General features: G+C 43.6%; 1 protein-coding gene and 1 long non-coding RNA gene across 6 annotated transcripts in view; one reads left to right on the forward strand and one right to left on the reverse strand.

Moving 5' to 3' along the window:
- The first annotated feature begins 295 nt into the window (after positions 1-295).
- Positions 296-13,223, forward strand: part of rab3ip (RAB3A interacting protein (rabin3)) — a 17,722-nt gene continuing 4,794 nt past the window's right edge. For 2 of the 4 annotated variants that reach the window (XM_034076990.1, XM_034076992.1), the window contains exons 1-9: positions 296-423; positions 5,710-5,837; positions 6,108-6,221; positions 6,457-6,620; positions 7,507-7,678; positions 9,001-9,096; positions 9,963-10,040; positions 10,209-10,418; positions 12,402-12,530. In XM_034076990.1, the coding sequence (XP_033932881.1) occupies positions 6,135-6,221; positions 6,457-6,620; positions 7,507-7,678; positions 9,001-9,096; positions 9,963-10,040; positions 10,209-10,418; positions 12,402-12,530 (936 nt within the window). In that variant the 5' untranslated portion in view covers positions 296-423; positions 5,710-5,837; positions 6,108-6,134. The remainder of the gene's footprint in view (positions 424-5,709; positions 5,838-6,107; positions 6,222-6,456; positions 6,621-7,506; positions 7,679-9,000; positions 9,097-9,962; positions 10,041-10,208; positions 10,419-12,401; positions 12,531-13,223) is intronic. The other 2 variants (XM_034076991.1, XM_034076993.1) reach the window with 2 other exon arrangements.
- Positions 1,891-5,502, reverse strand: LOC117440759 (uncharacterized). 2 transcript variants are annotated; one of them, XR_004551306.2, is made up of 3 exons: positions 5,168-5,502; positions 4,136-4,302; positions 1,891-3,690 (listed from the first exon to the last, which is right to left on the reverse strand). It is a non-coding gene; the product is annotated as an uncharacterized lncRNA (long non-coding RNA). The 2 variants fall into 2 exon arrangements; XR_011642758.1 differs by having other exon boundaries at positions 1,891-3,693.

Consider the following 13,223-nt stretch of genomic DNA (forward strand, 5'->3'; position numbering starts at 1 on the left):
TTAATATCTATTATAATTAATCACTTATTGTTATACTGAGTGAGTGAACACATTTGTATATATTTTCATTTATTGTATTTGTTCACACTGGGTTTATCCATTAATTTGTACAAGCAATCGTGAAGTATACATTATTATTTTGCATCTATTAGGTTTTACTTGTGTCTCTGCACTATTAGGTTTTAATTTGTATTTATTATATTTTTCACACTGGGTTTTGCAGTATGTTGACACGCAACCGACAAGCATAACAATCAGGTGATGCCGCTACTCTGGTTTCCCAGTTGTCCCTGAACGCCCCTCCCGTCTCCGGTCTGCGTCACTAACAGCTCCTCCGGTGTTTCTGTCCGTTTGTTTGTTTCTGCACGTTAACCGGGAGAAAGACCCCCAGAACCGGCAGCTGTCCACACACACAGAGGTCCGGTAAGTCCGCAGCTAACGTGTTATTAACGTACACGTTGTTATTATGATTATAAGCTAAGTTAGGGCAACTTACGTAGCCTGCTAGCTAGCTTAGCTACATTTAAATGCACCATATGCGCCTACTATCGGACACTGAGTCGTTTGTCGCACTATTCATCCCCTTTTCTCACAACCAAGGTAACACACACTCTGATTATAAGTGCTTTATCATAATTCATGTTTTTTTATTTTAAAAGCATGAATGATACAGCCCTGTGATCGAGTAATATCAGATGATTTAGCTAGCCGTGGTGTAGGTTTGTGCAGTGACCGATAATGGAATCCCCCGGAAGTCAGCCTGCTGTTGAAGCCCATATTTGGAATGCCCGTAGTGGCCAAACAGTGGTACGACAACTCAAGTGACGTAATATTGGCCCACAAATACGTTTCCCCATGATGATTTACATCGGGGAGAGAGACGTCTGGAAAAATAATTATTTTGAAGCTAAATAAACTTGTAATAATTAATGCATTTTTAAATTAATACACCGTTTTATTGTCATATCATATTTTTTAGCTTTATTTAATTCTCTACATTGACATTTAAAGTCTCACTATTCATTTGAAACTCAACTGCGCATGCTCCGTGGGCCCACATACGGATACTTTTGCTCTTCATGCGCCAATGAGCGGCTCTCGTATGAATGAACGGAGTATCGAACATCCATTCATCATTAATCCAACTGCAAATAACGGCTATTTTTCAAATCTTAAAAATGTAACCGTTGTAGCCGTTTTTTCTCTCATCTTAAAGAAATATTATAATTATACATCCATTCATCATTAATCCACAGCAAATAACGGTTATATTTCAACATATTGAAATTGAAGAAATGCGATGTTTTTTAGCCGTTTTTATCTATTTTAAGTTTGTTTATTCCTCTCTTTCCAACATGCACTTTACACTTAATATCAATGCTTAAATCTCGCCTTTGAATACGCCTGTTAACATCAGTTACCTAATGCTCCGTTAGCATTAGCTTGTTATTAGCACTGAAACACAAGCTGACACACAGCTACGATGTTGTCTTCATGCATCTTTAATGTGTGCAGAGTCAGATAACAGCCGTGAGTTTTTAAACGTTAGCCCCCCTGTTCAGTTGGTGTTAGCATGTTAGCTCAACTGCTAACGGTTCACACAAGCTAACCATTGTGAGCTAACCTAATGCTAGCTGTCACTGCACCCTGAAACAGGTGCTTTGAACGTAGACTGTTTGATAAACGTGAATTTGCATCCGCAATACAATTCAAGGTTACATTTCAGCTTGTTGGCACACAGATAACACTATTATATTAGTAATACAACATTATTTGTACAGGGTGTATCAAGTCAAGTGAAAAACCGAAATAGACAAATATATACAAATAAAAATACTTTGCTGTAAAACAAAGCAATCAAATAAATTAAAAACAAAAGATGCGGTAAAGAGCTCGAACAAGTTTGCAGAAAAACCTCATAAAATATGTTAAATAAATGCAGTAGAACATAAAAAGCATGTGAAATATAGCAAGTGTGACAATTAGGAAAATGCAATGCTTAATACAAATGCAAATTGTTCAATTGAGGTTTTAAAATGTTAACAGAACTTGCTTTTCTTATAGCCTTGGGGAGAGAATTTCCTAAGTTTTGGTGCGTAGTTATATAGAATAGAATGGGAGGGATGAACCCCTCTTTAATGGTCTCACATGCAGAGCACACAGTGTCCTCTGCTTTTAACCCGTCCTAGCACCAGGAGGCTAGTACTAGGAGCAGTGGGCTGCTAGTGTACAGCGCCCGGGGAGTGAGGGGGGAAGGGGGGTGCCTTGCTCAAGGGCACCACGGCAGGGCAGGAGGTGAACTGGGACCTCTCCAGGTAGCAGTCCACACTCCATATTTAGGTCTGTTCCGGGACTTGAACCGGCGACCCTACGGCTCCCGGTCCAAGCCCCGACTGACTGAGCCACTGCTATAGTTTTGTTTAATAGCTAATGTCATGTCATGTACACCAGGATCATTGTGTCGTAGTAACCAGCATTTTCCTGCTAGAAATGGAAGTGGAATGTGAACGGAGTCGGTGAACAGAGAGGCTGTTGTCAGTTTAACCTGAGTTACTGTTTGTTGCAGACGCTGCAGCAATTATGCAAATGTTTGTGTCAGGTTTCAACAGAAAATAAATAAATAATACCAGTATCTTTAACACTCGTGGAACATATACTCATAGAGCTAGGTCATTTAAAATACTGTCATATCACAAAATGGTGGGTTCAGAAATTCCTTGCTTAACATTTATTCTTTTGCTTTTTTTAAAACTACTACAACGGTCTTTGTTTTGTCAGGTTTTCTGAGTGCAGCGTTGTTCAACTCTGTGTTGCACAATGACAATAAATTATCTTTGAATCCTTGATCGTAAAACCATAAAAATCCTTCTGATGTTCACATGCAGGAAGGCAAGGCAAGGCAAGTTTATTTATATAGCACTTTTCGACGCAGGGTAATTCAAAGTGCTTTACAAAAAAAAAAAATGAAAGACATTAAGCATTAAAAAAGAAAAGCTAATAAAATAAACATTAAGGAAAAATACATGGATAAAAGTTACAGTGCAGTCTAAAATATGAAGTGCTCAGATGTTTTTCTTCACTACGGTGGGGTAGGTCATTTTGGAGGAACCAGCTCGAGTGGCTAGAATTTGAAAATACGCAGCCGGAACAAATCTGCCCCTTCCTCACAGAGCCCCTCCCCCAACACACACGAACGCGCACATGACCAATGAGGGCACGAGATAAGTGTGTGCCCCGATGGAAGGCTGACAGGCAGGTAGGCCATCCAGTTACTTTAGCCGGCTCAGATGATTGGTCGTGCTTTTCACAGCGCCACGGCTTCCACAGATGATATTCTTTATGGATTTTTTGTCAAAGCACTTCAGATATTCATTGCTATCGGGACGTTAAGAGCATTCCATGGAATATAACAACAAGTGTATCTCGAGCCGGTTTCTCAAACGTACCCACCCCACCTTTTAAAGAAGCAACTACAATTAAAAAAACGACTGTAACAAATCCAAGTCCTGCATCAAACCCTTACAAACCAGAATAATTATTAATTTTCGCTTAGATTAAGCTGGGAGGAGACCGAGGGGTAGACCTAGGACCAGGTGGAGGGATTATATCTCTTCGCTGGCCTGGGAGCGCCTTGGGACCCCCCAGTCAGAGCTGGTTGGTGAGGGCAACGTCTGGGGCTCTCTGCTGGAACTGCTACCCCGAGGCCCGACCACGGATAAGCGGGAGAAGAGGGATGGATTAAGCAAAGCATCATTTTCATTTCAATAGACTCATGTATTAATTAACTTAATGTTGCAGCTCAACTATCAACGATTTCACTTTTAATAACCCCCCATACAGGCCGAGCTTCCAACACGATGCATGTGTGTTGGTAGTTGTGCCAGAGCAGCCCCCAGATTGAAAACCCCTTTTTCCCCTATTCATTTCCCATATACTGTTCGCTCAATTTAAAACAAGCATGCTAATATGATAACTAAAGAGCTGCCGTGTAGCAGCTGACTATGCATCAATGTTGACAACACAGACTTACAAGTAAATGCCTTAATTTGACAAATGTACGATCAAATACTGTTGTCATTTCATTGTAAACGTGAGGCGGCGTTTTAAAGCCGTACTGGAGTAACAGGATCTTTACCCAGCATCCCTCAGTGTCCGGTTACCACGGGCTCTTCAGGACTCGTATCCATGGAGACGAGAAGGGGAGATGGGGGAGATTGGTCGTTTAGGTGGGCGGGGTTTCACCTGAGTCTGACGGACAGGGGTGATGCTTTCACCTGTCCGTCATCGTGTGCTGCACACATCCTGGACACAGAATTCACATCAACCTGTTTGAATACATCAGTGCGAGTCATCGTGCAGAAATGCATTGACTTGACAATATTTATGTACCTCACCAAGTATGTCTTGTTGTGTTTTTAATCTAAGGGCTGCGATTTAAGATCATTCTCCTCATCAGTTAACCTGCAGATTATTTTCTAAAATATAATATCTTTTAATTACTTACCTATTACTACGAATAATCGAGTATCCATATGGTTGGGCATATCTTTTTATTTGAGTTTTCTTCAGGTGTATTGCTCGATGCGTTGGATATTCATTTAGTATTTTTGTTTTGTTTTTTGTCCCCGTTTAATAAATTGGCTAGATAATAAAAAAAGGCAGATTGAAACCAAACCATTTTTAAATCCTTGACTTCGTACATCACAAAGCTAAACTCACAAAGTCTCAGATGTCAGATTGTCCTTGAATGCACCAGCAGTCCAGTGCCGTCACCTGCATTTTCCAAAGAATGAAACTCGGACCGAAACAACAACACGACTAAATGTAACTTGCGATGTATTACTCATTTGAAGTCTTAGGATTGTTTGCAGACAGGTCAGGGTGGAGGGCGTGACTCTGACACAATGATACCAAGACGAGTTCTTCAGCTGGATCTTTGAATGACCTCCGGGGACAAGTGACGTCAGCTTAATATGTCTCCTCGAGCAAGTTTCCTCATTTCAGTGTGTGTGTGTGTGTGTGTGCAGTGGAGGACACACCCACTGAACACACACACACACACACACACCAGGATGAGCTGGTGGGACCGGTGTTCTTTAAAAGCACCCGAAACAGAAGGTAGGACGGAGAGACAAAGGAGATTATGTTAAGAATGTGACTTTAATACCGAGAGTGAAGAATGTCTGGAATGAAGAATATTCTCGACGCGTTGTGGAGGAATGCTCCGTCGCCCCCTCTCCGTCTCTCTTCCTGCTGGAGTCTGACCCAGAGAGTGAAGTCCAGTCTGCCTTACAGTAAAGCCCTCTATTGGAGGAAGAGGAAGACGTCGGGTCGTTTCAACCAATCAGCTACTCCGAATCGCTTTGAAGTTACGACGACGTTTGCATTTTCTCAGCTTCGCCAGTGCCTGTTTTTCACTTTATTGGTTTGCAATTTGTCCTGAAGGATAATGTGTGCTCGTGTAAATACTAGTTCATAAAAGTCAATATTTAGAGTCTTTTATTTAGAAAAGTTCACCTTCTGATTGTGTGGAGTATTGATAAAGCTCTATTTCATTTAACAACATTGTTAACAACTAAATATGAACAAATGATTTAGTTTTTGTCCTAATGTTTGTAAAAATATCTTCTCTCTCTCTCCCTCTCCCTCTCCCTCTCTCTCTCTCTCTCTCTCTCTCTCTCTCTCTCTCTCTCTCTCTCTCTCTCTCAGGTTGAGGACAGACGTTACCTGTCGGTGTTTCTTTTTGCTGAGTCACTGCTTCACCTGAACCCTGCTGTTAGTGTGACTGACTGAGAGCCTCCACCCATCCTTCAATCCACCACTGCTGCTGCACTATGGTACCACACACACACACACACACACACACACACACACACACACACACACACACACACACACCAACACACAAAACGAAACAGTTCGCTGCCTCACTCAAATCTTTGTGTGTGTGTGTGTGTGTGTGTGTGTGTGTGTGTGTGTGTGTGTGTGTGTGTGTGTGTGTGTGTGTGTGTGTGTGTGTGTGTGTGTGTGTGTGTGTGTGTGTGTGTGTGTGTGTGTGTGTGTGTGTGTGTGTGTGTGTGTGTGTGTGTGTGTGTGTGTGTGCGCAGAGTGTATGATGTCTGACAGCAGCTGCTATGGCCTGCAGCGGTCCGGGCAAAGCTGAGACTCTGGAGGGTTTCCACGAGGTGAACCTCGCCTCCCCCACCACACCTGACCTCCAGGTAAATGACCTCGTCACATGACGCAGGGTGCGGCTTCCTGCTGATTCTCAGGATGTTTACAGACGTATTGTCACGCATCGGGTTTTCTACTGAAGATCCAGCATGTGTCCTTAATGTGAACAGCTGTTCCTCGACGCTTAACATTAATAAAATCAATCAAATATATATTGTTTTCAGTTTGGACTTTTTTGTCTCTCTCTCATCGTCTTGTTGTTTCCCTGTGTGCCGTCCTCAGAACCAAGCAGAGCAGCGCCCCCCCAGCCGTCACAGTGCCCCCCCCACCATTCTGTACCGCACACACTCCCTGGGAGCGCCCCCTGCTGGCCGCCCCACCTCCCTGCGGGCCGACCAGCTCCCCACGCAGCCCGTCTACTCCACGCCCCACAGCCACAATGGAAGGTGAGGAAACACTCGGTGCTCTGAGACGGTCACTCGTGTTTTACGACCGCTGTATTCGTCTGCCCGTATCGTTCCTTTGTTCATGCTGCCCTCTTGGCCAGGTCGCTCTGAAAAAGAGACTTTGATCTCAATGAGACTTTTACCAGGGTATATATGGAGATAGACTTAGATTAAATGTCATTAGTTTAAGAAATGCAGATATGTGAATATGGTTTAGTAGCAGCTTGTCAGGTGTGAGGATTTGTTTCTTATCTATATTTAACTTCATATAACTTTTATCACCTTTGGCTTCGGGACTGTGTTGTAGGACTTAAGTAAAACGATTGCAGGAAAGTAAATCCTCAGCTTCATCGCAAAATAATTTTATATTGATTCCTTGGGCTTCATTTCAGGTATTAAAGTATTCTGCCACCATACCGTTTGAATTTCATTAATTTCAGCATCCTGCCATGGATATGAGACGATAACATATAAACTCAATTAATTACATTTAGATGAACTCACAAAAAGCAACTTAGATAAGATTTGATAATTTTATTACCAGACATTTATACAAAAATCTACTCTTAAATAAAATCAAACTCAACATTCCGTAGCTTAAGGTAACATATTTATTTTTTACAGTTAAGAACTTCAAAATAAAGGCATGTCTTAAAGATCGTAGAGCTATGGGGTGAGTAAAAGGATATTTAGTTGATTGCAATCTGCAGCCTCGCCACCAGGGGCGCTGTCCGCAATGGAAATAACTACACAATATTGATCTGAACCTGCAAACAAAATACATCTTTTCCAAATACGTTTGTAGACAATATGTCCAAAGACTTTCCTTCCACATAAGCTCTTAACCCTAACTGACCGTTGTTGTTGTTGGCATGGTTACCCACAGTGCACCGTGCCAGGAGGCGGAGTCTCTGGAAGGCCACTTCCTGTCTGCAGAGGACGGAGAGGAGTGCAGCGCTCTGAGCGAGAGTCTGTCGAGGCTGAGGAGCCCGTCGGTGATGGAGGTCCGAGAGAAAGGATACGAGAGGCTGAAGGAGGAGCTGGTGAAGGCCCAGAGGGTAGGACACACACACACACACACACACACACACACACACACACACACACACACACACACACACACACACACACACACACACACACACACACACGAACATAAACATACACACACACACACACACGAACATAAACATACACACACACACACACATACACGCGCACACACACACATACACGCGCACACACACTCACACACAAACACACACACAAACCACGAATACACAAACACGAACATACACATACACACACGAACATACACATACACACACACAGACAGACAGACAGACACACTCACAGACACACACACACACACACACACACACACCACACACACACACACACACACACACACACACACACACACACACACACACACACACACACACACGGCCTCTGGTCATGAACTGATAGAATTTGAATGTGATATTGAATGTGTGTGTGCAGTTGGAGAGTGTGTGTTTGTGTGTTTTCAGATCATAATACTGCTACACATTTTCTCTACTTAAATAAACATCACGTCACATTCGTTATTCCTATTCTTTCATTAAACGCATGTGTTTGTATTTCTTTTAGCAGCGCTGTACCAAAGAGTGTGAAGCCTTTTTCTCAACGTTGACATTTAAATTGTAAATCCAAATTTAAATGTCAACGTTTTCATTTGCATGTCTATTTTTTGCGTTGTGTCGGAAAGAGAAGGCTAAAATAAATATAACTATTATATTATAATATTCAGCTTAAATCCATATGGATTGTTTTCAGCCGGTAAGTGGAACGCACTGAGAAGTTACATTACTTTAATGAAGTGGATTTTATATAAAGTTACACTTGATCCAATAAATCATAAAATATGTTAAAACTGTTCACAGACATTCAAAGCTTTATTTTGGAACCTGAATAAAAACTAAAAAAGTAAAAAAACAACTTTTAGTCGAGCCATAATCTTTGTTTGTTGTTGCCATGTTATGATTTCACTCCCATGTGTTTTCATTTTGCATTGTTTGTTTTCTGTTCTGTTGTTTTCTGTGTGTGTGTGTGTCTGTGTGTGTGTGTGTGTCTGTGTGTGTGTGTGTGTGTGTATGTCTCTGTGTGTGTATGTCTATGCATGTGTGTGTGTGTGTGCGTGCGTGTGTGTGTGTGTGTGTGTGCGTATGTCTATGCGTGTGTGTGTGTGTGTGTGTGTGTGTGTGTGTGTGTGTGTGTGCGTGTGTGTGCGTGTGTGTGTGTATGTCTCTGTGTGTATGTCTGTGTGTGTGTGTGTGTGTGTGTGTGTGTGTGTGTGTGTGTGTGTGTGTGTGTGTGTGTGTGTGCGCGTGGGGGGAAGGATCTGCTGTTGAAGGATGAGAAGTGTGAGAGGTTGTCTAAAGTCAGAGATCAGCTGGGCCAGGAGCTGGAGGAGCTCACCGCCAGCCTCTTCCAGGTCTGTCTCCTCATCTCCTCCCCTTCCTCCTCCTCCTCTTCGTCTCCTCTGCTTCCTGTTTCCTGTTCCCTTCCTCCTGATGCAGACAGAAACTACTCCTTGGCAGCAGAGATGAGAAACGAGGCGTTGGGAAGATGTTTTGTTCTAGATCTAACCTGACTAGAAATGACTAGAAATTAAATAGTTTAAAAGATATTACCTTGGAGTTTTACAGGTCATTTCTCTAAGCGTGACTTTAATTATGTTAAAAATCAGCAAATCTATTTCATTTAAAGAAAATAGCGAGCCCATAGATCAGTGTTTCTCAAAGCTTCTCATACCAAGGACCACCTAACTCCACAAATATCCAAAAACACATGGTTTTTCTAGAACAGATTACAAATCGCCTGAAAATGGTACAAACAAGTGGCAACATGTGTGACGAAGGTGCTGGGCTATATCATGCCATCGGAAGTGAAAGTTAAGCTCGCTCCATTGCGGAGATATTCCCGCGAGAGTGCGGAAAACTTAAATGTATTTATTTATTTCAAATGGGAAATGTTACCAATATACTCACGGACCACCAGGGGGCGCTCACGGACCACACTCTGAGAAGCACTGCCATAGAGGATGAGATTTTCCTCCAACTGACCTTTTAAAGATGATTATTCTTTTCTCTCCTGTTCTTCATCACTCTCTCCTTCCTCCTCCTCCTCTTCGTCGTTCTTTGGACTTTCCCTCATTGGAGGAGCTGGGACTCTCGTCCCTCTCGCTGTGTGTGTTTTCTGTCCCCTGTCAACACGATTGAAGCTTCTCTTTCTGTCACTATTATGTTTATTGTGAGCAAAGAAAATATCAAGATAAATGAAATTGTTTGTGTTCAACAGGAAGCCCACAAGATGGTGCGAGAGGCAAACGTCAAGCAGGCGAACGCTGAGAAGCAACTGAAGGAAGCTCTGGGGAAGGTGAGCACACTTCCACACACCTTCAAGTATTTTAAATATAAGTTGGTGCACAAGTTCAAACGAGAAGCTTAAATGTAAACGAAAAGTTGGTTAAAATTGAGTCAGTATTATTACTCGTTAGATTGTTGCCTATTTAATTTAATTTCACGTGCATCCCTTCCTCCTCAGATCGACGTCCTGCAGGCGGAGGTGCAGGCGCTGAAGACTCTGGTGCTCTCCTCCCCCACCTCCCCCCTGGGGGAGCTGCCCTCTGTGGGGGGGGGATCCAAGACCCCCTTCAGGAAGGGCCACAGCAGGAACAAGAGCACCTCCTCCGCCATCATGGGGACGCAGCCCGACCCCTCGGCCACGCAGCCAATCGTACGCGAGTGCAGAGAGGTGGGCGGAGCTTAGCTAACACCAGAGAGAGTTTATGTTCTCTAATGATGTCATGATTACGTTAGGATTCAAAGATTCAAATTATCGTCATATGAACACAAGCTACAGTCGAGACATGGCTATTTGAGCGCCGCGGTGACGCGTCCTAAACCCGGAAGTAAAGTCCTTCCGGTTCCTTCGACAAAACGCAATCTCTCCAAAGGGTTTTGGAAAATAGCTGGAGATCAGGTCTGAGGTTGAGACGCATTGAAGAGACGGATCACGTTTTGTTCAGCGGATAATCTCCACATGTCGACCCTACTTTTATCATTTTCTAATCATAAATCTAGTCGCCAGAAGCTAAATGCTAACGTGATGCTATAAAGGAGCTACAGCCGGGTCGCTGCTTCAACGTCACGCCGACTTCAGATCCAGATTCAAACACAGATTATAAACTGTACGAGTTGAAGCGTTAGTTTGAACACTTTGAAGGAGGCAGGGACTTGCTTTCAAGCAGAACAGAAACTAACTTAGAGGAGTGTTCACGTGTTCGGCGTAATGACGTACAATGGCCTCCACGACTTCTGTAGTCCCGTTCAGCCACTTGGTAACAACCATCGTTTTCAGACACGTCCACTCTTCAGAAATCCCCAGCGGGGTCGCTGCTGATGGTTTAATGTCGTAGAACAAAACGTGATCCGTCTCTTCAATGCGTCTCAACCTCAGACCTTAGTTCAGATAGTTTCCTAAACCCTACGGAGGAGTTGCTTTATATCGAAGGAACCGGACGTGGTAAAAATGCTAACTTACTTCCGGGTTTTAGGACGCGTCACTGCGGCCCTCTATTGGCGCGTCTCCACTGCAGGCCTCGCTCGGCTTGGTTAGGCCTCGTTGGGTCAGGCTCACTTTAATGCTGCGCTTCCATTACAGTTTAGTAGCTGGAGCAGTTACTATAGTAACGCAGTGTAGGCGGAGCCCCAGAACAACAACACAGCCGTTAGCCGTTAGCACTCAGAGCTCACAGCTCCTCATATCTGTTCAGAAACTAGACAGAAGTGAAACAAGTACAAACCACAGACTGCCTGTGTCATGGAGAATACAGTCGCTGCTTTATTTATGTCTGTAGGCCGTTGTTGTGAGCGTGGACGGTCGGAGCATATATAACGTTAGCTTAGCTGATCTCCATTCAGAAAACACGCATTTTAAAAGGTGTTTCTCTGCCGTCTGTCTGCAGACTCGTCAAAGCATTAATTCATGGTTGTTACTAACCGGTATCAGTGTGTTGTTACTTCGGCATCATTTTGAAACGTGTGTTACAATTAAATCACGGTCAAATATGTTCATCTTGTTGTAGTTGTAGCTCCCTGGCCAGCGATTCTCTCTAGTTTAGCATGCTCAGCCCGACTCAGCCCGGTTGTTCCTGGCCCGAGAACCACGATTTAGTCGGGCCAGAAAAAAGGTGAAAAAGTCGCCCCGAGCCAAAACTAGGCCAAGTGGAAGCGCAACCAAAAACGGGCCCCGCACGGCTCGGCACGCTTAAAGCGAGCTACCCGCTGCCGTGGAAACGCACCATATGACATTCTCCTGACTTAAGCTCCTCCCACAACGCAACATCTATAATAAAATACAAAACAAAAGTAGTGCAAACAGTCTCTATACCTGTCAATAGAACATGATCAAGAACAGAATATGAAATAATGTAAATTAAGACTAAATTAAATACGGTTTATATTAATGCACACAACATCTGTTTTCTTTTTTATTAATGGCAAATTTTATCCCATATTTTATTCAATTCTGCTTCTTTGTAAACGCTGCTATATTTGACTATTTGTTATTATTTTGAATATTTCTTTATGTTATTATAGTTTTCTTAGAATAGTTCTCTCTCTGCGTTTTACATTGTTGTTTACCTTTATGTGCGCGCCACGACACCAAGTCAAATGCCCCGTGATAAGCCTGTTTCTGATGATAACCTGTGTTGTTGTTGTTGTTGTTGTGCAGGTGGACAGTCAGCTGTTCAGCGACTTCAAGGCGTGGAGGGAGGAGCCGACGCTGGAGCGCAGCTGCTGCTTCCTGGAGATAGTTTACCGAGAGGACATCTACCCCTGCCTCACCTTCAGCAAGTGTGAGGTACAGAGACCGCCGTCAGCACGGTCTCAACCTCATGAGTGTCACTGCCCGATGGTCTCCGTACGGCAACCCAAGAAGGACATTTTCACAGTGGCTTTTGGCAAAGCTCAAAAAGAAAACTCGAGAGAGAGATGAGTTATTGTTGTTACAACGTGGCTTCACTTATTTAACAACTCCTTTCATTGGGTTCTTTTATTTCAATCCAATCAAATCAAGTTTTATTTATAGCACATTTATAAACGATGTTTGGTGGAGCCAACGTGCTGAACATAAAATAAATATAGCCTACAGTACCCTCTGTCCTCAGACCCTCTGTCCTTAGACCCTCTGTCCTCAGACCCTCTGTCCTCAGACCCTCTGTCCTCAGACCCTCTGTCCTTAGACCCTCTGTCCTCAGACCCTCTGTCCTCAGACCCTCTGTCCTCAGACCCTCTATCCTTAGACCCTCTGTCCTCAGACCCTCTGTCCTCAGACCCTCTGTCCTCAGACCCTCTGTCCTTAGACCCTCTGTCCTCAGACCCTCTGTCCCTAGACCCTCTGTCCTTAGACCCTCTGTCCTCAGACCCTCTGTCCCTAGACCCTCTGTCCTTAGACCCTCTGTCCTCAGACCCTCTGTCCCTAGACCCTCTGTCCTTAGACCCTCTGTCCTCAGACCCTCTGTCCTCAGACCCTCTGTCCTCAGACCCTCTGTCC

Source organism: Pseudochaenichthys georgianus, unplaced genomic scaffold, assembly GCF_902827115.2.
Source record: "Pseudochaenichthys georgianus unplaced genomic scaffold, fPseGeo1.2 scaffold_1176_arrow_ctg1, whole genome shotgun sequence".
Classification (NCBI taxonomy): Eukaryota; Metazoa; Chordata; class Actinopteri; order Perciformes; family Channichthyidae; genus Pseudochaenichthys; species Pseudochaenichthys georgianus.